The 25,696-nt window shown below is 53.8% G+C and overlaps 1 protein-coding gene across 1 annotated transcript; it reads right to left on the minus strand.

Moving 5' to 3' along the window:
• Positions 1–206: 206 nt before the first annotated feature.
• TRIT1 (tRNA isopentenyltransferase 1) lies at positions 207–25,526 on the minus strand. The gene is made up of 11 exons (XM_084816183.1): positions 25,381–25,526; positions 17,516–17,656; positions 16,831–16,929; positions 15,088–15,242; positions 12,630–12,772; positions 12,080–12,191; positions 11,395–11,507; positions 10,847–10,924; positions 8,411–8,520; positions 3,752–3,869; positions 207–1,279 (listed from the first exon to the last, which is right to left on the minus strand). The coding sequence occupies exons 1-11, from the start codon at positions 25,504–25,506 to the stop codon at positions 1,095–1,097; spliced, it is 1,380 nt and encodes a 459-aa protein (XP_084672309.1). The 5' UTR covers positions 25,507–25,526; the 3' UTR covers positions 207–1,094.
• Positions 25,527–25,696: the final 170 nt, after the last annotated feature.

The following is a 25,696-nucleotide window of genomic DNA, read 5'->3' on the forward strand; positions in this document are numbered from 1 at the left end:
CAACGTTTGCCTGCACAGGGCTGCAGAGCAACACGCAGCTCCCACTTGCCATGCCACCGCCCCCTGCCCTGCCTGCCCCGCTCCCCCAGAGGGCGCTTCTGCCTTGCCAGCCCCGCGAAGCGCTTCTCCAGCAGCCGCAGGAGCACCCAAGCCTTTAAAGCTACAAAAGCCCACATGGGGGAACCTTGCCACAGACTGAGACTTAACTGCCTTGGCAACCAGAAGGAATTGTTTATTACGCTGCACACGGTGTCATACCGACAGATCAAGCAATGTCAATCATTCCATCCAGAATCAAAGTCGGATGCCATGCTTCCTTAAGGGCCGCCAAGAGGCATCCTGGTCCCTCATGCAGACAGGTGCCCGGCCCATGTGGAGATCCCCTGCTCTATTGTAAGCCCTGTGGAACTGCTAGCCAGGTAAAAATGTTAAGTCTATCAAGAAACACCCTCAAATTCCTTGATGTGATCAATTTGCAGGGAGTGATGAACACAAGGTGACATTTCCCCCAAAGTCTTCTGCCGTGACTTGTTCTTATGAAAGCTGTTCCGCACCTTGCAAGGTAGCAAGGAGATGCAACCACGTGAGGGACAAACCTTGACAACTGATGTCGTGCGTTCCTGTTCCTGGGTGCCACCAAGCCGTGTGATTGCAGAGAAATGTTGCCTTATGGTGATGTCAGAGGACAGTAAGAGGGGGACCGCTGAACGCACTTGCGCGCAGCACGGTGGCCCGCTCCCTCTGACATTCTCTTCCTGGGGGTCTTGGCTTCCTGCCATCGCAGACCCACTGGTCTAATAATAGAAAGGCACCGTGTCAACTGTGCTGGAATATAAAAACATGGCCTTCACCTCAATATTAAAACAAAGGTTGAAAAGGCAGACCAGCAGCCTGGTGTTCATTCAGGCCTGGATCAGCGTGACTCTTTGTGCCAAACGGAGCAGTTAATTCCTGGAGAAAGAAGGCCCTGCATTTTTCAGGGTAGGGGTGCTGAAGAAGGGGGGTGGGATGCCCCTCCTGGCCTCTGTTTAACCCGCACAAAGAGGGTGGGATCCTGCCCCCCTCCGACCCCAGAGGGCCCACCGATGTTCCAGCTACCAAAGGCATGGCTGTGGCTGTGCCTGTGCCTGATGGGCTCCCGCGCCCCCTTCCTCTTCTGCTTCCCCGCACGTGTTGCCGCCAGCCTCTTTGCTGCTGCGGCGCTCCGTGGACTGGGAACCCGAGGCCAGGCGCCGCAGCTGCTTCAGGCGGGAAAGGTGGGACTTGGATCGCAGGTGAGCTGCCAGGGAACAGGAAGAGCCACTCAGAATGTTGTTTCAGAGAGAGAACAATAAACAGTATTGCTTTTCCAAATAATATTGCAAACAATATAATGCTGTTTATAACAACACACACTTGCTCCGCATACCTGAATGGGTTCTGTAGCTTTCAGGAAAAGCTACAGTGAAACCTCTGTTATCTGGATGGCTTTTATCCAAATCCCTTGAGTAAGATGTTGCTCAGCAGTTTGATTTACTCTAAACTTAATACAGTATTGGATACTATCCAACAAGTCACAGTACATGTAGACTACAAAGTGGAGTGTGATGAAGGGCGTCTCTACACCAGCCTAAAATCCTGCATTTAAAACAGGGCTTTCTGCTTCCATTTTAAATGTAGGATCACGGCTCCCTTTTTCACCTGCTGCTTTTCCTCTTTTTACAGAGGGAACTCAAGCGGACAACGGGGTAATTTGATAGCTCATTATCTGCGATCTATTTAAAAATGGAACAAAGGGCATTTAGTGCAGGAGATGCACTGGAGGGTCACAGTGTCATGTGAAGAGCCCACAAACGTCCATGAAGGAGCCATCTCAATCGCAGAGTAAAAGCTCCGTGTGAAAAAAGCCAAAGGCTGTAGAGTCCTGAGATCACAGGCTGGACTGTGGGTTCCTTCACACTGAGCTTTTATCCTGCGATTGAGAAGGCTCCTTGACGGAATTTTGCAGGCCCTTCACATGACGCTGTAATAATTCAAGGCGTCTTCTGCACTAAATGCCCTTTGCTCCGTTTTTAAATAGATCCCAGATAATGAGCTATCAAATTACCCTGTTGTGTTCCACTTCAGTTCCCTCTGTGAAAAGAGTAAAAGTGGCAAGAAGAGGAGTGAGATCAATGAAAGATATGGAAGATTCAGATAAGGGGAGAAGGAGGGGGAAGAGGGTGGGTGGAAAGGAAGCACATGAAAAAGGGAGTCGTCGTGATCCTGCATTTAAGAGAGAAGCAGAAAGCCCCGTTTTAAATGCAGGATTTTAGGCTGGTGTAGAGATGTCCTGTATTACTTCAGACTGCAGGTGGCAGGAATCACACTTTTGAATGCTCTCCTACGTAAAAATGCGCCTAGCTCCTCGCAAGTAGAAAACTGGCATACCCTCTCTCCCTGGTGCACTAGTTTGTTTTCTATTCTCTTTTTACACGGGGCAGCATTCAAAAATGGCACACTTTACTTGCAGAATAAGGTGGTAAATTCTGGAAGGAGCCACTTCAGCCTGCAGAGGGGCTGTCCTTTTTCAAAAAAGTTTCCACAAGTAACAAGTTCCCTGCATGGAGCAAATATCAAGGGAAGGGTAATTTCCAGCCTTTCTCCCTGATGTACTAGTTTACTTCTGGTGCAATGAATTCCTCACATGAGGGAGCATTCACCCCTCCCCGCCAGCTCCTGAAGCCTGGAGAGGCATGTTGCAGAGCTCCAACCCCTCAGCCTCCCACCTCATTCTGTATAAGGTGCTTTAGCAGCTCTAGGCCAGTCTACGCGTGCAAGGAGATCGCAGTTGAATCTGCGGTGGGCGGAAGAGAGCAATGTACAACTGGAGGGGGTGCCATTTTTGAAGCTCCCGCATGTCCCCCCCCCCCCCACTCTCACACACACTTCTAGGAGACATAGCGCCTCAGGAGAAAGGTTTTAGCACAGACCACACGCCATGCGCAAGCTTTTAACCTGCAGGGCGGGTTAAAAATGAAAGGTCATTCAAAAATGTGACCCTCACACGTATAGCCTGAAGTCATATGTTTCAATCCATCACCTCCTTCTGTTCCATTTGCAGACCAGACCTAAGTTCTATTTTATAATCCCTTCAAACAAGTCTTTGGCTCTTTTGTTTTATTTTAAACAATAGAACAGCACTGAAAGAATCTTTGAGATCGAATTCTCTCTCCTCCACTGCATTCATACAGGGCCGACTTTACAGAATCTTTCATACAGCTGACAGAAGAAAATCCACCAGTGAAGCTTCACTTCGCCTCCAACGACTATCAGTTCCTGTTCAGTTTCCTGTTCTGAGCAGGTGGGAGCTGCCTCTCCCTCTCCCTGAGGGAATATTAATTTCTCTCACCACCACCCCCCAATTATCAGATTCTTCTATGGCACAGGACTTAATAAAGCAATGGAGCAATCTTGGCCATCCTCCATTTCTTTCCAGAGCTGACTTGCTTTGTCCGAGAAGGCAAGTGCTTTGACTGTTTTATCAGCAGAAGGCTGGGGGGGGGACAGGCTGGGGGGGCGACAGATGGCCGCCTCTAGCAAGGTTAATGCTGTCCACCTCCCAGTTTATAAAGTGGCTGCTTTTATAAGAGAGTTGTAAGCAGTCCTTCGGGGCTGTGCACACAGCACAGGCAGCATAGATCTTTTGGGGAGAAGGCCTTTGCCCCAAAGAACAGGGCCCACTTTGTTCCTGCCCCCCCGATTTCCACCCCTCCCCCTGTGCAACCTTCACCTTTCCACTCTCTGTCGCCAATGACGCGGCGGCTGCACAGCTCGCACAGGTGACAACTCCGCTTGTCCTCTGTTGGCTCCTGCTCCATTGCGAAGGGCTCTGCTGGCGGCTGGCAGCCCTTGGGAGGCAAGAAGATTTCCTAGATACGGCACTGGACAAGCATGGAGGATTTGCGACTCTCTGCGCCTCGATTCCTTAACGTGCAACCAGGGACCTCGTCCAGAGGCACTGGAGCAGACGCTGCCCTATGGGCTGGGCCTTGCCCCAGACGGACCCTCCCACGGTTTCAGGGCTGGGGACAGCTGGCCATCAACCCTCCTGTGAGTGGGGTGGATGCGGCCCCTGCCTCTCTGAACTCCAGAGGGCCCCTCCCAGCACAATGCCAGGTGGGATGGGAAGAGAGGGCCCTGGAGGAGCTCTGAACGCAAGAGACAGGCCTGTGCGTCTGATGCGCCGGGGGAGCCCTGATTTTGCTCCAGCTCAGCAACACCCCAAATGACGGCCTGCCTGCTTTGTCTCAGAGGACTCAACAGCACCCTAACCCGACCTGCGCTGCGTGATTCCTCTCTGCTCCCCAGAGTCCGTTTCTTGGCCACGGCAGAGTGTGGCAAAACCCTGGACAGCTGCTTCTGGTTTATCCAGAAGTGTGTGCGAGGGCGCTCAGAGCCAAGATATGGCAATGCAAAGAGGCTCTGGGGCTGAGCTCCCGGCTTGACTGATGCTGGATCCCTACATGCATTCAGACCCCATGGAGCACCTGGCACTTTCAGGGCTGAGGGCAGAGCCTCAGGCCTGTGGGCGAAATCCAGCCCTCCTGGCGTCCCTATCCGGCTGCACCCTGCCCTGCTCCCCCTCCTTGACCACTGATCGTTTGGTGGCTTCCTAGCTTTGTGTGTTCCCCTCCACTCTAAAAGGTGGAAATGCCTCACCTGAGGCTGAGCTGCAGGCAGGGAGAGCCGCACGTCAGCATGTACCAGCATGTAACTGGCATTTTGGCCCCGCCCCCTTTGCCTTCGGCCCCACCCACCCGAGAGCTTCTCCGAAACTGAACGTGGCCCTCAGCCTGCATGTGCTCCAAGACCCCTGTTTTGGGGAGTTCATGGTGTTAAAGAATTATCCTCACTGCAGACTGACTCTGTTCCTCAGAACAGCTCCTCACCCCCCTGCCCCAGACCTCCCTAAAGCTTCCAGCCTCTCGTTCTCTGCACCGGGTTCATTTCATTTCTGTTCATTGCATGTATTACGTTTCCATACTGCCCAACAGCCAGAGCTTACAAAGTTTACAAAGATTAAACCCCTAAAAATACATAATATGAAACTAATGTACAAAAATGTAACAATTTTAAAACAATAAATGTTTTAAAATTTTCAGGACCCACTGAAAGCCTGATCGTATCCTGTCAAATGCCTGTGAGTAGAGGAAGATCTTAACCTGGTGCCAAAAAAGATGACAACGTTGATGCCAGGCGGGCCTTGCTGGGGAGAGCATTCTACAATCAGGGGCCCACCACTGAGAAGGCCCTCTCCCTTGCTGGCACCTTCCGAGCCTCCCTTGGAGGAGGTGCCTGGAAGAGAGCCTCTGATGTTGATTGTAGTATATGGGTAGGTTCATGTTGGGAGAGGCGCTGAACCCTGACTGAAACCCATCCAGATAATTGGTCTCATCGCAGACTGTCTGGAGCTGGCTGGCAACCACCTTGCCCAGGAAGGGAACATTGGCCACCAGCCTAAAGTTTGTTTGTTTATTTATTGAATTTCTTAATCACCCGGCCACTCTGGGCGATGTACAGCAATACAATTTTAAAACAATAAAATTCTACTTTAAAACATCATATTTCTAAAAATACCCTAACCCACCCCAAATGCCTGCCTGAACAACCACGTTTTTAAAGCGTGGCGGGAGCTCATTAAAGAGGGGCATGGCGCAGTTCCCTAGGGAGTGAGTTCCACAGAGTGGGGGCCACCACAGAGAAGGCCCTCTCCCTCATCCTCACCAGCCTGGCTGTCCTGGCTGATGGGACAGAGAGAAGACCATCGAGGCTGATCTTGTTAAGCAGCCTGTCTGGTGTTGCTGGAGGTACTCCTTAAGATAGGCTGGGCCGGAACCATATAGGGTTTTAAAGGTCAAAACCAACACCTTGAATTTGGCCCGGAAAACAACTGGTAACCAGTGCAACTCCTTCATCACTCCATCACTTCAGAGTGATGTGATCACACCGGCAGCTGCCTTTAATCAGGCGAGCTGCCGTGCTCTGTACCAGCTGCAGCTTCTGAACCGTCTTCAAGGGTAACCCCACACACAGTGCATTACGGTAGTCTAGACGAGAGGCGACCAGGGCATATACTACTGATGGGAGCAGATCGTCGGGAAGGTAGGGGCACAGCTGCTGTATCAGATGGAGTTGGTACAGCACTGTCTAGCTCACAGCTGACACCTGAGCCTCCATGGACAGCTGGGAGTCTAAAATGACCCCCAGGCTGTGGACCTGGTCTTTCAAGGGTAGCCGTACCCCATGCAACACCAGGTCAACATCCCTCAATCTCCTCTTGTCTCCCACCAAAAGTACCTCGGTCTTGTAAGGGTTCAGGTTCAGCCCATCCAGCCACTCATCGTCTCCAGACATTTGGACAGGGATTCTATGGCCAACCTTGGTGAAGATTTAAATGAGAGGTAGAGCTGTGTGTCATCCATATATTGATGACACTGCACCCCAAACCTCCTGATGATAGCCCCCAGTGGCCTTCACATAGATATTAAATAGCATCAGGGAGAGGATGGAACCCTGTGGCACCCCACAAGTAAGCGGCCATGGGTCCGAAACCTCCTCTCCCAGTGCTACCCTCTGGTACCTGCCAGAGAGGAAGGACCGAAACCACCGCAATACGGTGTCTCCAATGCCCAACCCCTCCAGGTGGTCCAGGAGGATACCGTGATTAACAGTATAAAAAGCCGCCAAGAGGTTGAGGAGAACAAGAAAGGAGCATTCACCCCTATCCAGAGCCCTCCTCATATCATCCACCAAGGCCACCAAGGCCATTTCTGTCCCATGCTCAGGTCTGAAGTCCGATTGAAATGGATCTAGATAATTGTTGTTGTTAAGATCTTCTGTGTCCAGGAAGGATTTATTCAGGAGTGGTCTCATCACCACTCCTTCAGGTGGCCTGTACCGCTCCCTCTCACAAGGAGGCATTAATCACCTCTCTGGCCCAGCCAGCTGTTCCTTCCCTGCCAGTTTTTATAAGCCAAGAGGGGCAAGGATCCAGAACGGAAGTGGTTGCTCAAACCTGTCCAAGCACCTTGCCAGCATCCTCGAGCTGTACCAACTGAAACTCAACCAAGAAAACTGGACAAGACTGTGCTCTGGACACCACACCCAATTCACCTGTAGTAACACTGGAGTCTAAGTCCCAGCAGATGCAAGAGATTTTATCCTGGAAGTGCCCGGCAAACATATCACACTGGGCTTCTGATGGATCCACAGCCTCCCTTCGGCCAGCATATAACATGCCCCACAAAACCTGAAAAGCGCCGCTCGGCAGCACACAGAGGTTTTAATAGAGGCAGAGAGAGGCGTTTCTTTGCTGCCTTCAGTGTCCTGAATATGCCTGAGTACTGGCACTTAGCAGTATTCGACCCATCAGGAGTTTTCCTCTCTTAGCACTCAAGCCCTCCCCTATTCTGTCTCATCGATCTCAGTTCCAGGGTATGCCATGGAGCCACGTGAGCTCCGCTGCAGAAAGGGCGCTCATGAGCAATCACGTCAACTGCCCGGGTGATTTCTGCGTTCCAGAGGCTGACAAGGGTTTTGACGGGAGGGCCAGCCCTATCAGCTGGAAAATCCCCCAGAGCTGTTTGGAAGCCATACGGCTCCATCAGCCTTCGAGGGCGGACCATCTTCATAGGCCCCCACCCTTGCAGAGGGGAAACGCTGCTGGAAGTCTAAACCTCAGCAAGAGGTGGTCAGACCGTGACAAAGGAACCGATTCAAAGCTGCCACCTTCAGATCAACCTCTCTCCATGTCCAGCTGAAAAAACCAAGCCTGGAGCGTGTCGGGCTGGTGACAGGTTGGGACAGTCCCATGGCTGTCATGATGGCCATGAAACCCTGAGCTGCCCCAGACAAGGTGCCCTCAGCATGAATGTTGACATCCCCCAGAACCAGCAGTCTGGGGGATCTCAGCAGTGCACTGGAGACCACTTCTGCCGGCTCAGGTAGAGAGACTGTGGGGTAGTGGGGTGGGCGAACACCAGCAGAATCCCCAATTTGTTCCCCTGGCCCAACATAAGGTGCAAACACTCCAGCCGAGTAGTCAGACAGACAGGGAGCCTGGAGAAGAGACAGAGTTCCCACAAACCACAGCGACACTCCTCCTCAGCCCTCAAGTCTACCCTGATCAGCGCAACCAGGAACTCCGGAGGGCACAGCTGGCAGAAGCCAACTCCTCGCTGATCACCCACCCAAGTCTCAGTTCAATCCCTGGACCCAGGTAGCCAGGCTGGGAACCCCAGAGCCCTTGCCAGTCGGAACAGGCAATGCCAGGCTGGATGGGCCAACGGTCTAACTCATGGCAAGGCAGTTCGCCATGTGCTACGACTGCACAAAAGCCTAGTGTGGTACGTGCTAGTGTGGAAAACAGCCTCCCCAGCTGGTTAGTTACCTGGAAGAAGCTCTCTACAATCTGGACAGCTGGTTGCAATACTTTCTCTTCCCACTGAGAGAGATCTGAGACTTCCAAGCCATACACGGGGGGCACATTTGGTCCAGGGCCTGGAGAGACCAGAAAAGAAAAGGCGGCACTGAGGGGCAGCAGCAGCCCATTTGCCTGTCTGACCAAGGAGGCCACTACCCCCGCATCCCCCCTGCCATAAAAGCAGCAGGAGGCCCAGCAAAAGAGCGGGAAGGCAACTCCACCTTCCTCAACTGGTCCTTTAAAACAGGGGTGGGCCTGACTTCATGCAGCCCTCAGCCCGAGTTCAAACGCCTTCCGCATGCAACCAGTTCAGACCTCTGGCGAGAGAGTTCTCTCCATTCCCTAGGAGCTGTTGCATGGGAAGGGGGGGGAGGGAAGAGGGGGTGGCAGAAAGAGAAAGAAGGTGCCCACCCACTTTGGGCTTTGGCCCCAGCCACTGCCAACATGTGGCCCCAATAGATTACCTACAAAGGAATGTGGCTGTTGACAGAAAAAAGACTGCTTTAGAACAAATGCCTCTTGAAGAGGCAGCGGATATTAAGAACCACGTGGACCTTAAGAACCTAGGTAGAGACTGCAGAGACTCTCAAGTGACTGGAGCTCAATTCACTCCCCAGCCCGCCACAGGTTTACACTTTCAAGGAGCCCATCCAAGGCAGGAACAGCCACAAACTGCCGGCTGGCTGAGGGTGCTTGGCTTGCCTCTAACTCATCACGGCTCTCGGTGCCATCCCAGATATCCATCGTGTAAGCATGAGACATGGAGCCTTTTCTGTGGGAGTGCCATGGCTTGGGAACACTCCCCCAATGAGACCCTGAGACCTAGCCCCGCACCCGAGACTTTTTCACCAGAAACTGAAGACAGTTTTATTCTGGCAGACTTTTTGTTTGTAATTTTATATCTCACTGCTGCTGTTGATACTGAATTTTACTGAGCTACTGTATTATCCAATATTGTTTTATATTGTTAATCACTTGATCTGGACTGCATTTTATTATTGTTGTTTCTGATAGCCTCTCTGTTGGCAGAAGGACAGGACAGAAGTAAGAAACTATCACCACCCCACCCCGGGGTCACGCATAGCAGGGGGCTGGTTACCTCCACCGAGAGGGGCTCTCCCTAAGCCAGAGCAGTCAGTGAACGACCCCAGAGAGCCAGTAAGGGGCTGTGGCTGAAGCAGCCCAGCCAAGGGGGCTATTCTTCTGGAGCGCGCAACCTCTCAATGTAGAACAAGGCAGAACGGGTTGGGTCCTCTGTGCACGAGATCTAGAAACTCGGTCTAGAAACAGGAGTGGAGGACGTGTGCCTCTCCAGATGCTGCTGGATTACAACCCCCATCATCCCTCACCATTGGCGATGCTGGCAAGAGCCGATGGGAGTTGCAGTCCAGCAACATCTGGAGTGGCACCCGTGGCCCACCCTGTTGCAATAGCAACAGTTGTCATCAGTGGGCCAAAACCTGCTTCCAGTCCAGAGGCCTGCAGCCTTGCCTCCCCAGCTGCAGCACCAGCCCAGGCAGACCCAGTCCCCCAGCCACACCCTGAACAGCAGCTCCTTCTCCAGGCGCTACGCTCACCTGCCAGCTGGCTGGGCAAGTTCAGTGCCAGCCAGGACAAAAGGCCCCGGAGTGCCAGGATCGCGCCTTGTGTAGCTCTGGCCACACCTGCCGGCTGCTTGGCAGGAACGTGAGTGCAGGCCGCAAGGCACCTGGCCGGGAAAGGGCTGGGCAGGCAGGCCAAGGCCACTCCTCCTCGTTCCCTTGCTCAGGTCAGGTTTCTGTAAGGCCCCCTGCCTCCCTTTCAACCAGCGCTTGGCTCCCAGCTGCCAGTCCTGGCTCTCCTCCATGTCTGGAGCAAGGCAGGGAAGTCCTGCTGGCTCCCCGCCAGAGCCGTCCACACAGCCGGCCAGGGAAGAGCCAAGCGGATCTGGACGGGCCGCTGTCAGCTGGGCCTCTCCCTCCAACTAGGCTCCATGGGGGGGGGGGTCCCAACCACGTCGCTGTCCCGCCTGGCCAGTGGGGAGAGGCTGCTTGCAATCCTTCTCTTGGGCTGCGAGAGGGGCAGTGCTCAGGCTGGCAGGGGGGCCGCTGCGCTGAGCAGCAGGGAGCTTTGGGGGAGCGGAGCGGAGCAAAGGCGGGGGCGGGCCCTGAGTGGGGGATGGTGGCGCTTGCTCTGTAGGAGGGGGAGGCACTCTGCACATGCCCAAAGGCAAGCCCAGCTTTATTATTCACAGCACTGAGCTCTAGCACTAGAAGCCAGTTCTGGAGCAAGAACTGGTGAGCCTCGGCTCAAATTCAGACCTGAGGGGAGAGGAGAGAAAGGACGTGAGGGGCAGACGCAGGACATGGGGCAGAACACCCCGCTCCTGGCCAAGTGGCACAGCCCCGGGGAAGAAGGACTTACGCCTCAGGAAGCGGTTGAGGACCCACTTGTTTTGCTTCCGGGCGTACCGCTTGGTCACTAACTTCAGGGCCTGAATTCCTGAAAGAACCAAAAGGAAAGGGAGGATGGCACCAGCAGGAAATGAGCACATCTCTGTAGGGAAAGCTGCTGCATGAAGAACGCGCATGCTCGCCCCACATGCTCCGGAAGATTTGGGAGGAGAAAAACACCCTGAAGTGAAGACGCTGTAAGAACAAAGCAATGTTTACACTGCACATTCAAGCTGGTTTCAACCAGTCCAGTTGTCAGCAGCTTCCCTCAAAGGATTCTGCGGCTTTGTGGAGATGCTGGTTCTTCCGTAATAGAGATCCCATCCATTTCCTCTGGAACAACCCAAACTATACGCAAAAAAATTAGGCTGGTGGAAAACATGTTCCCAGTATGTAAATCCAGATATGATGCCACTGAAACTGACAGCTCTGTGCCCAACACTGCCTCTCCATCCAGAAAACCTACGCATGGCCTGATGGTGTAACGAGCAGCTCCTTTCCTCCCAGGCGGGTCCCTACCTTCACCCAGGAGCTGTTGGCTCATCTCCTCCGGGCACTTCCCCTCTGTGATCAGGAACTGGTGGAATTCCTTGAAGCCGATAGATTGGAAAATGCCGTGCTGATAATCCTGGCTGAGTTAAAAGGGTGAAAAGCAGGTGGGTCAGCCCTCCCGCTGCAGGTGCAGGTGCCCCCTGTGCAAGGGCAGAAATGTCTCCGTGCACCCGGGCCGCACCCCCTGCCTTCCAGGAAGAACCAGCCTGGCTCCATACATTAGCCAGAGAAGGAGTGGCAGCAGGGAGCTTGTGCCCCCCACCCGCCAGAAACAGCGCATCCAAGAACTCTGGAACAACCAACGGGCACTGGACGTCTGCTCCCCTCCCTTCCCCTTCCCCCTCCCAGTCCCTTTTCCTTTTGTGTCATGTCCTTTAGTTGTATTATTAATCTTTGCAAGCCACTCTGGGTGCCTTTTGGGGCTGAAGAGTGGCGTAAAAATGTTGCAAAGAAATAAACACACGAAAGGCTGGGGTCCAGACTGGCCGTGGGGCAACGGGCACTCCCGTCTCAGCTGTGGGCGGCATTTCGGATCAAGGCCCGGTCTTTCAGGGAAGAAAACTGCTGTGTAAGCCTCTGCTTGGGGCTCTCCACACAGACAACAGCCCCCTCCATCCCAAGTCCACAGCAGAGGCACAGAGGAGACACTCACCCGTCTGCGGCCACCCTCTCCTGGTTATATCGGCGGTGAAAGCTCCGTAGCTCCTCCAGCAGTCCAGCCGCCAGCATCGCGTCGACCCGCTCGTCCAGGCGCTCGTCCAGGACTGATGGGAGACCGAGGCAGGCGAGGGTGAGGGTGTGGCCCCGGGAAGGCTGCAGCAGCACAACCAGCGCAAACCTAAACCCAAAGGGCAGGCGCAGGGAGCAGGCCCAGGTCGCCTCTCGTCCCCAGGCAGACAGGCCGCACCGTACGGAGCTGTTCGCACCAGCCACACCACGCGCCTGATCTCGGAGAGCTCCTACAGGAAGGGCCCTGTTATTTCCCCTATTACTTCTCCGCATTGACACTGTGGGCTTTTGAGTTTGAAGGGAAACGTACGCGCATGTTTCCAGCACTGGAAGGCTGGAGGTGGCCAGAAAGCACTAGGTGCCAGCCAGTCACGGAAAAGCCGAAAAGCTGTGGGGGGGGGGGGGGAGGGAAGGGCTAGGCCAGGAGCGACTGCTCGCTGAGCCTGGAGATGCTCCCGCCCGCCCCCTCTTACCTGCCTGTTCTGCGTGAAGCCAGAAGATGCACGGGCTGGGGTGCCTCAGGCCTCCCCCCAACGGCCCGCCCCCTTCCTGCTGCTGCTGCTGCTGCAGGAGTGTGCTGTGGGGGATACCTGTTTCTTCAAACACTTGCAGGCTCCTGTGGGTGAGAAAGGGGGGGAGCAGTTTAGGGGGGCAGAGCGTCGGTCTGCCTGCTTTGGGCGTCAGGTGTGGGGGCACATGGCACGGGCAGGGCAGCCTTGGCGCAGGGAGGAGCGGAAGGGGGCAGAGATCACCTGCCGGGCAAGCAAGGTGGCTTTGTGTTAGACAAAAAGGTCCTTAGAGCATCTCTTCCCCATCAATCCTGCCAGTGGCTGGGGACAAACAAAGCTGATTAAGTGGGGAGCCGTTTTGAGCAGTGAGAATCAGTGAGAAGCCACTTCAGTCCAAGCCCCGCAGAAAGCACAGACTTCCCTGGAAGCGGCACCCCCACGCCCCTGCTGGGCTAAGCACTGGGCCGTCAACCTCCTCTTTCGCTCACAAGAGCATGCTCTACTCGCACAACCACTGTGGCACTCAAGTGGGGCAGCCAAATATATCATATCGCATATATCATATATCGCAGCCAAATACACTGAGGGGGGCCTTACACATTGGGAGGGGTTGCTGCCCCTGAGGCCTGTCAGTGCTTGGCGCACACATTTCATGCCAGAATACTCAGGAACGATCATGACTGGAGGAAACACAGAGAGGGAACAGCATGGCCACCGAACAAGGTGGTTCACCATGTAGAAATGTGCCGCAAGCCACGGTGAGTCCCACCCATGTAGACACTGGTCTCAGAAGCCACCATGCTGCTAACAAAGCAATCTTTAATTGGCCTGAGGCATCTGTGCTTGTGGACACCCCCCCCCCCCATGTATATGGCACAGCCACCAGTTTTTGGCGAAACCCTGGAATTTGCTGTAATAACTATGCGGAATTTCCCAGCACTGGGACCAGGCTGAAGTTAGCTCCTAGTTCCCAGCTGGGCAAAAATGAAGGACTGGGCCAGACATAATGTGTGGGCATCTTCTGGGGATGGTCTCCTGGGGGTGGGGGTGCATCAGTGTGCTCAGGGTGCACCCCCCCAGAGTCCCTAAGTGTGGCCTGGGGGCACCACCTGTTAAAGAGTGCTGCACAAGAGAACCAGCTGGTGCATGTCGAAGGGGACATTTTCCTGGCGTGGCCAAAGATGGGGTGGTCCGAAGCTCGTTTGCAGGGCCTGCAGGAGCACTGCGGTCCCTCATCCCAGTTGCTGAGTCAACCGTGGAACTAGGAACCACGAAGCACATTTGGGGGAAGGAGAAGTGCGACGCTACCTCCGTTTGGCTCGCCGGGCAGGAGTTGGGAGGGCCCCCCCCGCCCTCTCTCCGCCCATCCGCTCCAGCAGCCAGGCAGCCAGCGAGATGCCCTGGGGCTCCAGAGGAAGTCCCCGCCGGAGGACGCCTCCAATCTATGTGAACAGGTGGATGGGTGCTGCTCTGCTGGGCTCCCAGGCAGGGCAGGGCTGGGAAAGTCTGGCCGAGTGGCAAGTCAAGGCTTGCTGCAGCCCTGCTTCCCACAGAGCTGAGGCATGTGGCTCAGCCAGTGGGGCAACTTTCTCTTGCAGCAACTGGAGGGAGAGCACTGGCAGTCCGCCGACTCCAGGCCAGAGTCAGAGGAGCTGGCGGTAGCTGCTGCTTCGCTGTGCGTGAAAAAGGCGGTTCACCTCGAGGGCAGGCGGAGGTACAGTGCCGCCCGAGTCCTGGCATGGAGGCTCTTTGGCGGGGTCACAGAAGAACAGCTCCAGTCCCTGGCTATGGGATGGAAGGCGGCTCAGTCTGGGCCAGGCAGGCAAGCGCGCGGCTCACTTTGTGGTCACCGCTGTGCAGACTCTGAACAGCCACAGGATTGCTGCGTGCCCTGCACAAACGGCGCCGGGACTCTCAGCCTGGCTCAGCCCCCAGGACTCTAAAGAAGACTGGGTGACGTTTGGGCATCTCACATTTCCTTACCCCAGGGCATCCCCTTACCTAAGGACACTGCCACAGAATGCAGCAACAGCCACTGGCTCAGGTGACTTTAGAAGGTTTGGAAACAGTTGTGGAGAATACGTCCGTCCGTGGCTTTTAGCCACAACCACTCAATGGAACCCCCATGTTCTGAGGCAGTGTACTTCTCAATATCAGGTGCTGGAGGCAAGCCACACATGGAGAGGGCTGTTCCCCTCAGGCCCTGCCTGTGAGTTTCCTCGAGGCACCCAGCTGGCTATTTTGGGGAACAGGATGCTCAGCTAGATGGACTCTGGGGTCTGATCCAGCCTGCCTCTGCTTCTGTCCTGTCCTCACTCAATTCTGTGACTGACAGCCCACGCCTAGTTGCCTGGGCTTCAGGTGGGTGGGAGAAGGGGAAGCCTGCAGCAGACCCCAGTGCCCCCAGCAGGGGAAGACAGACCTGGCCACCTTGCGCTTATCGTGGGGGTGTAGTTTGGCTGCCATTTTGGGGTCCACCAGGCTCAGTCGATGATGAAGCTCCTGGCTGCCCAGTTTCTCCAGCTCAGCTTTCCGATCAACAGCTCCCTCTCCCAAGCTTGGGCTCCTCGCTTTCTCCTGCAAGACACACACACAGGTGCTCTCTCAGGAAGCTGAGTTTCCATAATTGTGACGCAGCCCTGGAACCAGAGAACCTGCAGCCTGGAAAGTGCACCCTTCTGTTCTTAGCAAGGCATCCAGAAAGAGCTGGACTGACTGGCCCCAAGTGGAGATGCTACCGCTGGTGTCTGACCACAGCCCTCCTATCTGTTCCAGATACGAACAGGGTGCCCTGCTTATTATTAATTAAATGCATGCGTTGCTTCCCATTGCAAGAAGCAGCCTTGAAGTGACTGCTTCAGTACAGAAAATTCAAGATTAACATAATGAGGGGGGATCAATATAAACCATAATCAGCACAATGATACAAATAAAACCCATAAAAGCATTATCTAAAAACAATGCAATGCAAAGAGTGTTCATCCACAGATACACAAAATCTTCCCCCTTTCACAGCTGAGACTGGCACAACACCTGGGCCATAGCTAATGTCCAGATGGTTGGGAAAATAAGTATGTCTTTGCCTGGCGCTGGAAAGATGGCAGTGTTGGCACCAGGCGAGCTTTGCTGGGGGAGCGCTCCATAAACACCGAACAGGCTGGTTCGCGAACTGCCGCCTCACCGCCAAGCTTCCCTCAGAGGGGGAACATCAAGCAGGGCCTCTGAAGCTGGCGTCAGGGACCAAGTAGGTTCCCACAGGGAGAGGGGGTCCTTGAGGAACTGGAATCCCTGGCTGCCAGTGGAGGCAAGCCAGAATTGGGCTTGTGTGTTCACATCGCCTAGTCCCAGCAGGGGCAGACAGCTGGACAAAAGGACCCAACGGGGTCCCCTGCAGCAGTACGGCATATTAATCAGCGTGGTGCTACACATTTTTCTAACTTCATGAGGCTGACAAAGATTTCTGCATAACTTGGATGCTTGCACCCTCCTTCAGTAGCAGAAGTTGTGCAAAGTGGCAGCAGCCCTAGAGTCCAAAAAATAGATCCATGTCAACAATCTGAAGATACTATGAAAAGTTAAACAAGTAACAAACATTTCCTTAGGTAACAAACAAAGGAGCTAAAAATGATATTAAGACAGGAGAATCTGGGGCAATCAGGGCCAAAGCACTGGGCGTTCTGCAGACACAGAATTCTGCAGGAAGTTGGAAACCAGGGGATTTTGCAGTCAGTTCTGTGACTGCAGAATTGACAGATGCTGTTTGCATGTTATTTCCCCCCTAACACTGGAAAGGTAAAAAATGCTCCATCACCTGCCAAGACAGAACATCAGCCAACAAACGCCCCCTCCCACCAAACCAGGAACAGGCCAAAGTGAAAAGCGGGAGGCATGCCCCAGTGTGCTTGCAGGACAGACAACTCAAGCAAGCCAGCCAGGCTATCTGAGGGCTAATGTAACCCTGGTAGCTAATGTAGCTTTCCTCACCCCCAATATGCCACACAGCCAGGCCCCAATAGTGGCCCAGACCCCCTCCCATCACCACATCACCCAACGGGTCCCTCTCCACCCCTGCCCTCGGACATCCTACTTGTCGAAAGAGCACTTGTTGCAGCTGAACATGGTGTTGGCTCACGAACCCAGCTCTCACAAAACCAGCCCTGATTACCTCTGTGCCAATCAGAACGTTCCAAAGCAGAGACTCAATGTAATAGTTCGTCCCACCAACCACAATCGGGATCTTCTTGCAGGCAAAGATGTCTTCAATGTGAGCGGTTGAGGAAGAGCATGAGAAAGAATGGTGAAGCACAGCCCCACAGAAAAAAAGGAGAGAAGAGGAAACTCCGCCCTGAGCATGAGTGGGCCATTTGCATATTTCAGCTGTATACACTCAACATTACTTGCAAGCCCTCTTGCAGAACATGACAGATTCCCAATTCCATGGCTGGTACTACTTCTCCTGCTCCCCTCTTCAACCCCTTTCCTTCCTGAACAAGCGACCCCTGATCCTCTTTGAATAGGCGTCTGTGCTTCCTCCCCCATCAGCACTTCTGCCCCCTGAAACACCGATCTCCAGTGGGGACTGAAAACCTGTTTTTTTTTTTTAAAGGCTTGGATTCACAACAACATGGTCCCCATACTGCTTGCTGCCCATCTCAGCTAGAAATGAATGATTTCTAACATCTCTTCTCTACTTCTCTTACAGTCCTTGCCAGTCCCTGTTTCTTCAATCTGTTCAATCTTCTCTGGCAAATGTGGATTATAAGCCCTCTGGGCTCTGTTCTCTACCACACCACTGACACAAACCCATCAGCAAAGGGGAGGCACGACACCCAACCCCCATGGAAGGATATGAGGGCTGCGGCCTTGTTCCTGAAGTCCACCACGGTATAGTTGGTGACCAAGGGATCCACGAAGCTGATCATGTGATGCTTGCATAGTCCCTGCTCCTGAGGGGAAGCTTTGTTGGTGATGATGTCCAGGCCCTTGTACACCTACGAGAGAGGGGGGGAGCGTGGCATTCAGGCCTCATTAATGTGCTTGGTGGTGGTCAGCCTGTGTCTGGATTGTTCCACTTCAGGCTGTGGGTCTCGCAATGGTTGAAGGCTCCTTCAAACAAAACACCCCCTCCCCACACTTTAAACTGGGGTGTCAGGGAGAAAGGTTTATTTAGCTATTTTATAAGAATTTCTACCCTACTTTCTAATGCATTACTCAAGTTAGCTTGTAACAAATAGAATCCCAATCTATAATAATACAAGAGGATGTGTGTGTGTGTGTGTGTGTGTCTGTGCCATGAGCATAAAACCTAGACACCTGAAACTTGGCATGCATACAACGGGGGCGCTGGGGATGTGAGCCTTGGGGTTATTTTGTTTTGAAAATGCATTAATTAATTTTAATCAATTTAAATGTGTCCACGTGGTTGAATCCTACAGTAACATCCTCGGTCACTAGATGGCAAACTTCTCTAAGTCCATGCAATTTGAAGCCAGGGGAGATTAGGAGACTGAGGGACAGAGTTATGGGGCAGCCCACTCCTTAGGGGAATGGAGTAGACAGACCCTTCCCCCAGGGGCCTATAGGGGTGCACTATGGCAGGGTTGCCTAGAGGTGCCAGCAAGCATGGCTTCACTCACACAAGGTGGACACAATGTACAGCTGTGGCAATTTACTTGAAGGCTTTACTGTATCAAGCTAAGGACCATTCGAATCTGTGCAAAGCTGGGTCTTTGCATTAGCATAATTATAACCACTACTATTTAATAGCAAAACATAAAACCTCCTCCCTGACATGGAGGTGTGTGCACATGCACACACAGAGGAGGAACAGCCCAGGCTCAGGCTGACCGCCCAGCCTAGGATTTGGTGTCCTTGGGCTGGGCTTGGTAGATGGAAGGTGCACTGGGCAGGAGGGGCTGTAGGAAGGGCGCCATAATTTGCAGGCAGATAGCCCCAGGTTCCAACCCTTGGAAATTCCCATTCAAAAAGGATCAGAGCAGCAGGGGGTGAAAAGGGAGCTTCCAGGGCCCCTGGCAAGCCACTGCCAGTCACAGTAGATGGCCCAGTTCTCTGGGGCTCAGCTTCACGTGAAAATGGGAGTGTGGGAGGGCAGAGGCTGAAAGAGGGGCAGAGGGCCCAGAGTCAGGGCTAAGGCAGCAGAGGTGGCAGTGTGGGAGGCTGTGGGAAAGGAGGCACCAAGAGGGAAAACATCAGATGGGGTCTGGTGGCAGGAGGCTCTGGTCTGTCTGCAGGCAGGCAACAGAGGTTTGGAGGCAGAGGGAGGGACCAGGGAGAAAGAGGCAGGTGACATTTCATCCATCGATTAGAGCTCAGCAGCAACATCTTCGTCTGTGGGGCTCTTGACATCAAAGATGGGCTGCAGCATTGCTGGATACAATCTTGGTCCAAGACCTTGGCACTGAGTCGTAACGGGTTTAAATGCATTGTAATGACCCAGTGCTCCAACGGAGCACAGCTTGCCCGAGGTCACCCTGCTCTGCCAAGACCCAAAGTTCATTGGTCTGCCAATATGGCTCTCTCTCTCTCTCTGTGGTCACATCCAGCCAGCATCTTCCTGGACCCTTGGTAGAGCACCAACCTGCAGCCCCAGAAAAAGGGGCAAGTGGCCCTTGTGCTCACTGGGGTGGGATGCAGGGGACAGTATCTGCAGAGCCTGGAGCCACATGAATGACCAAACTTTGCATGGGCACATGGACATCCCAAAAGCTCCTATTGTTTCAGAGCCTGTTTCTGATACCAGTGACTAACTGAGCATTTGGTACTCACCCCAGAAATGGTTTGCTCTGTACAAGAAATAGTTAATTTCAAGGCTCAGCCTCACAATATTTGAAATAACATAGTGATCCTGAGCATGTACAGAGTAGCATTCTCTCAGTACTGAGTAACTGCTGCTAAGTTGCACATATCTGAGCATGGGAGCGCAGTGCTCGCCCAGAAGGCTTGTGCCCCTCCATCTCCTGCAGGACGGGCTCAAAGAGGCATGGGCGGAGGGAAGAAAGGATCACCTCTGCACAGAGGGACGAGAAAAGGAGAGCCATCTCAGTACAATGTCTGGCTGGACACTGGGCAGGCCTGGCAAGAAAAGCTTTATGTCCTCACAGCAGATTAGAGGCCCTTATAATAGAACATAAGAAGGCAGGCTTATATTTAAGCCGCTATTTATGCCTGTGACCAGAACAGGAAGTCAGCGGGCATTTTGTGCACAAGACAGTCATGGGTTTGAGCCCCCAAACAGCAGCAGCAAGACAAAAGGAGGAGAGGGGACAAGAGGAACGATAGTAGAGACACCTGTCTTATGCTGGGGCTCATTTCCAGGCTCCACATAAGCAAGATGGCACAACTGCCCCCACCTCACGATATCTTTTTTTTATTGTAAATTTCAACAAAACAAAACAACCCCCCCAAAATGAAAATATAACAACATACTCTAAAGTCCTCAGTTTCAAATAATACCTCTAGGGAGAAAAAAAAGGAAAAAAGAATAGATTACTCATAAACGTCAGTAAAAGCAGACCAGATCTCCAAATATAAGTCCATTCACAAGTGGCACCTGTATACCACTCTTTCAAATGTTGTTAAGTCTTCAATCCAATGCATTATAGGCGGTGAGCTTTTATCCTTCCAGTAGTGCAGAATCAGTCTTTTAGTAGCTAAGAGGCTGCTACACCAACTGTGTGTTATGTTCCAAAAACCAGGTAAATCGTTTTAGAGAACATGTACATCAGTAAATTTTAAAGAGCTTTCCAATACAGAGTTTATCTGTATAATAACTTCCTCCCAAAAGGAGGCAACTATTGGGCATTTCCAAAACATATGAATAAAAGAAGCATTAACTGCATTACACCTCCAACAATTAGCTGAGTTTGACAACCCTTTGTTAAAGAGACATTGTGGCGTCCAATGAACCCGAAACATAAGTTTTTGCTGAGTGAAACGTAACCGGAGGTCTACAGAGATATCAGATATAGATGCAAAAACAGCAGTCCATTGATTAGGCAAAACTGGACATTCCAGTTCCCTGTTCCATTCCTGCTGTAGGCCCCATGTATCATATTTATTCACTGATAATAAGTATTTAGAAACAAAAATCACAATATCTGTTTTCTCCTCTCTAATCTGCTAACACACCATTATTAACCAGAATTTAATCTGGAAGAAGGATGAGCCCAGAAGCCATGCCTCTGATCACGGGCAGAGTGCATTTTTGCCTACCAACAACTAGTCTATTTTTCTCAGTCCAGACCTGGAGCCTCTGAACATGTCTAAAAAAATAAATAAAGGCCCTTTCCATCTCAAACCCTTTCCACACTCCAGGTCTCATCCGGGATTTACTGGATGCCAAGCTGTTCAGATGGAAGAGACAATGAGATTAAGCACACACCTGCTTGGCTTTTGCAGTATCTTGTTCCTAAGCGGCAGCTTCCCAGTGCAGAAGTCCCAGCTGGCCAGCCCCATCTTGGATGGCTGCAACAACTCAGCCCCTGGCTCAGGAGGCTGAGCTGAGCCAACATGCCCTTAGCACAAATCCTAACTTCCACCCCTCAAAATAAGCAGCTAGGGTGGCAGGGGCTAAGATCACCTTATTCTGATTAGGACTCTTCCTGAGAAGTACAGGATGCACAAAATATGTGTGCAAATTCTGAAATGCTGTTGTGTGTCCCACCCCCAGGAATAGTAAACAGGGGCCTCTCAGGCAGGGCTGGCAAGGTCGGGAATTTGCAAAGTCTGGCTAAGGGGCCGGCCCCTCAAGAGTGCCACCATTCTTACACTGTACAGAGAGCACCCATCAAGGTCAGAGGTCGTGTGAGAGAATTATCGATCTGCACGTCCCAGCATTTCTTTGCTAAGGGGGAGGGGGGTGACTGAGGGTGCTATGCATGAGGGTTACCACAATCCTGAGTGGTAGCTCCAGGTGGAGTTGTACAATCTGCTGCCACTGGTCACTGATATTGTGAAGATTCACAGCCATGCTAAACCCAGCAGGGAGGTTAATGGGACCTCCATTTTACAGCGTGACTTGCCCAAATCCAAGCCTCCGTATGCTGGTCCTTAATGCACTAGATGGGGTAGATGTGGTGCCCTGCGCTAAGCAACCAGCTTCTCCTCTCTGGAGCAGAAATTGAAAACTACACCCGCCAGCATCCTGATTCATGTTGCATGGGGAGCGGGGCTGGCTGTACATGCTCTGGAGTGAAGGGAGGGCACTCTGCACATTCTCAGAGCCACCCCTCCCCCCGCTCCTTGCCTCAAAGTGCAAATGATGTATTAACTACTGCAAGAGGCTTATTGGGCTCCAGCAAAATTCTCTCAAAGATTATGCCACCTTTTAAAGACATGAGTGTACATTGCAAGATTCTATGCTCTTCTGTTATAGCCAATACCAAGGTATTATGGATTAAAATCATTCTACTGATTTATATGTTGCATTTTAAAAAATCAATTATTCAGATTTTGGGGGGTTGGGAGAGGACTGGAATGGAAGTGGACTCTCCTGCATCATCATGGGATGGAGGCCCATAACGCAAGAGCAGTGCCAATGCTGCGCCAAGGCAGCCCAAGGCTGTGGGAGATGCTAGCATATAGGAAGGACTGAGAGAGCTTCTAGAATCATAGAATCATAGATTAGTAGGGTTGGGAGGGGCCTACAAGACCATCAAGTCCAACCCCTTGGGATATTTAATTACTTGATTTAATTTGCCCCACCGTTGCATGCTGGGCACCACACCAAGGTGACCCCATTCTTGTTGGGAGAATGTGCAATTTATGTTAGATGGGAAAGGTTTTGGGAAACAAGAACAGAAGATCCATGCTAGATCAGACCAAGGGTCCGTCTAGTCCAGCATTCTGTTCACACAGTGGCCAACCAGAAGCTCCAATGGGAAACCCACAAGCAGGACACGAGTGCAACAGCACCCTCCCACTCATGTTCCGCAGCTACTGGTGCTCATAGGCATACTGCCTCTGGTACTGGAGTTAGCACATACCCATGAGGACTAGTAGCCATTGATAGCCTTCTCCTCCAGGAATTTGTCCAACCCCCTTTTAAAGCCATCCAAACTGGTGGCCATCACTACATCCTGTGGTAGAGAATTCCATAGTTTAACCCTGCGCTGTGTGAAGAAGTCCTTCCCTTTATCTGTCCTGAATCTCCCACCAATCAGCTTCATGGGATGACCCCTTTGGGTTCTAGTATTTTGAGAGAGGGAGAAAAATGTCTCCTTCTCCACATTCAACACACCATGCATAATTTTGTAGACCCCTATCACGTCTCCCCTGACCCTCCTTTTGTCCAAGCTGAACAATCCCAGCTGTTGTAACCTTCTCTCATAGGGGAGATGCTCCAGCCCCTTAGTTGCTCTTTTCTGCATTTTTCCCAGCTCTACAATACCGTTTCTTAGGTGCTCCAGTGTCAATAGCTGTTGCCGCGTGTTCCCACAAACACACACTTCCCTGACTGAAAATTAAGCTGGCAAGAACAGGCCAGACAGACCTCCCGGCCCCCATCCACCCCAGCACTTCAGAAAGAGCACCATTGTCTCCCTGTCTGGCCCGCCCCCTGCCTCTGCCCATGATTCATTCTTGCAAACTCTTCCGTGCTGCTGGCCCACGGGCCCTGGCACGGGCCTCGCACAAAGGCCTTGGGTGCTGCTGGCTGCCAGCCCTGGGCAGTATCTGGTAAGGCTGCTCTGAAAGGGCCGGAGAGACGCAGACGAGTCAGAAGGTGCTTCGGCAGCCCCTGTGTTTGCGCGCTGCTCAAGGGAGCCCAGCCAAGCACATGCCTCCTTGTAAAGGCTGCCTGTCCATATAGCAAGTGGGCTGCAAGCCCTGGGCAAGGGTTGTGGCCTTTTGCGCAGTCTTGGGCTCTGCTGTCCCCCCCCAGGAGTCAGCGCTTCTGGTGGGGGACAGCTGGATATGTCCCATGCCCTCAGGGCCCCGCACAAGGGCTGTTTCTGTAGGAAAAGGCACAAGAACATGTTATCAAATCAGAATACAATAAACGGGAAGAAGAAAGCACCACCTTTTCTACTTCCTGGTGCAGATAGGTGAAGCTGCAGAGTCACTTGCCCTCAGAGAAGGTTGCCCACTGCCTCTCTACATTGGGGGTGGGCAACTAGGGGCCCTTCAGATGTTTTGCCCTACAGCTCCCATCAGCCCCAGCCAGCACAGCCAATGGTGAGGGAGTGTGGAAGTTGTAGGCTGAAACAAATGGAGAGCTACAAGTTGCCCACTCCTGCTCTACATGAATCATTGCTCCAGGCTTGCCCCCCTCCATTCAGGAAGCAGAATGGCAACTCATACAGAGAGACAACAGGAGCTTTCTTAGAGGCTGTAGAGTTCCCACTCTTGCTCAGTCTAAAAATAAATCGTCTGGAATGTATGGCGGGGTATATGCCTGCAATGGTAATTTAGAAGGGGGAGGGGAGGGGAGGGGAGGGGAGGGGGGAGCCTCCACAACCAGAAGTTTAGCAAACTCAGGAGTTAAGCCTGACCTCTGGAACAAAACCACACATGTCTGTAGACTGGAAACCCCTCCAGGCAGGGACCTCAACGACACGGGGCCTGCCCCACTCCTAGCATCCACTGAAAGCTGAACACTAGTGGACGCCCTCTCCACAAACAGGCTCCATAGGCCAGATTCCTCCTGCCAAGGTGAGAACGAGCGCCTTCTTTGACTGCCTGGGACCGAACACGGAACAGAGCAGGGTCAGGGCCACTTCACACTGTTGCTTTTGAAACTAGGTGCGCAAAATGCCAGAACTCTAAGGTAAATGCGCTGCTGTCCACCGCGAAGGGCGCATGCAAGTTTGAACGGCCAGGTTACCTTGCAGTAAATGAAGAAGTGGGCAGAGGGGGCAACTCTTCTCAGAAGCCCTTTCTGTCTTTTATCTCAGGGAAACCTGCAAGTGCCAAACACAACCGGCCATGCGGCCAGGCCTTTAAACTCGGGGAACGTGCACACTCCCACTTTTTCAGCAACATTTCACCTTTGCTGAACAAGGGAAGTGCGACTCGGGCCTCCACGTGCGGCCTGGGGGTGCAATGGGGGGGGTGGGAGGAAAACACAGTTGCACAAAAGGAAGACAAGCAGGCGACGAGGGACTCTGAGGAGCCCTTCGCGCGGAACGTTAAGAGCAGCGCTGTAAACGCATCAGAAGCAGGAACCCGGCCACGGGGGCGGCTGGGCGCCCAGGGGGGTCGAGGAACACTGGGGGAGGGCGCGGGGCAAGCTCTTCGCTGCCGCGGAAGCGGGCGCCCGAGGCCCCGAGGCTCGCAGCGGCGGCGAGAGGCGAAGGCCCTCGCGGGCGGCGGCCGGCTGAGGAGCAGCCACCGGAGGGCGGGGCCGGCGGCGGACTCTCGCGCGGGGGGGGGGGGAGGGAGGGAGGGCGCCCGGCCCGGCCCGGCCCGGCCCAGCCCGTGAGGGCTGCCGGAAGGGACCCCCGCGCCTGCGGGAGGTGCCGAGAGCGCCCTGCTGCCGGCGGCGACCCGGCGAGCGCCGGTCTCCGGGCCGCGCGGCCCGGCCCGGCCCGAAAGCCCCGCCGCGCGACCCCGCGGGCTCAGCGGCGCGCGCTCCGCCGCGGCTCCGGCACGGAAGCCCGGCCCGCCTCTGCCGCGCCTCGGGTCGCCGGCCGGGCCGCGGCGAGGAAGGCGCTCTGCGCGCTCAGAGGCGCCTCGGCTCGGCGCGCGCGGCTCGCACCTGCATGGAGTCGGCGCCGACGATCTCCCCGCCGAAGCGGAGGCCGAGCTGCAGCGCCAGCCGGGACTTGCCGGTGCCCGTCGCGCCCAGGACCACCACCAGCGGCCGCGGCCACGCCGCCGCCATGGCTGGGCCGGCACGGCGCCGCAGGGGGAGGCCGGCGGGGCGGGGCGGGGCCGCCCGGGAAGGGGCGCCGCCCGAGCGCTCGCGGCGCCCCGCTCCCTGCCGCGCCGACGACCCCCCGCGCGGCGCCCCGCGGGCCTGGCGCGGCGGAACCGCGGCGCCGCAGGAGCTGCGCCCACGGGCTCGTCGCGGC

Source organism: Heloderma suspectum, chromosome 10 (genome assembly GCF_057233095.1).
Source record: "Heloderma suspectum isolate Gila_16-S chromosome 10, 16-S_ref, whole genome shotgun sequence".
In the NCBI taxonomy this organism is placed as follows: Eukaryota; Metazoa; Chordata; class Lepidosauria; order Squamata; family Helodermatidae; genus Heloderma; species Heloderma suspectum.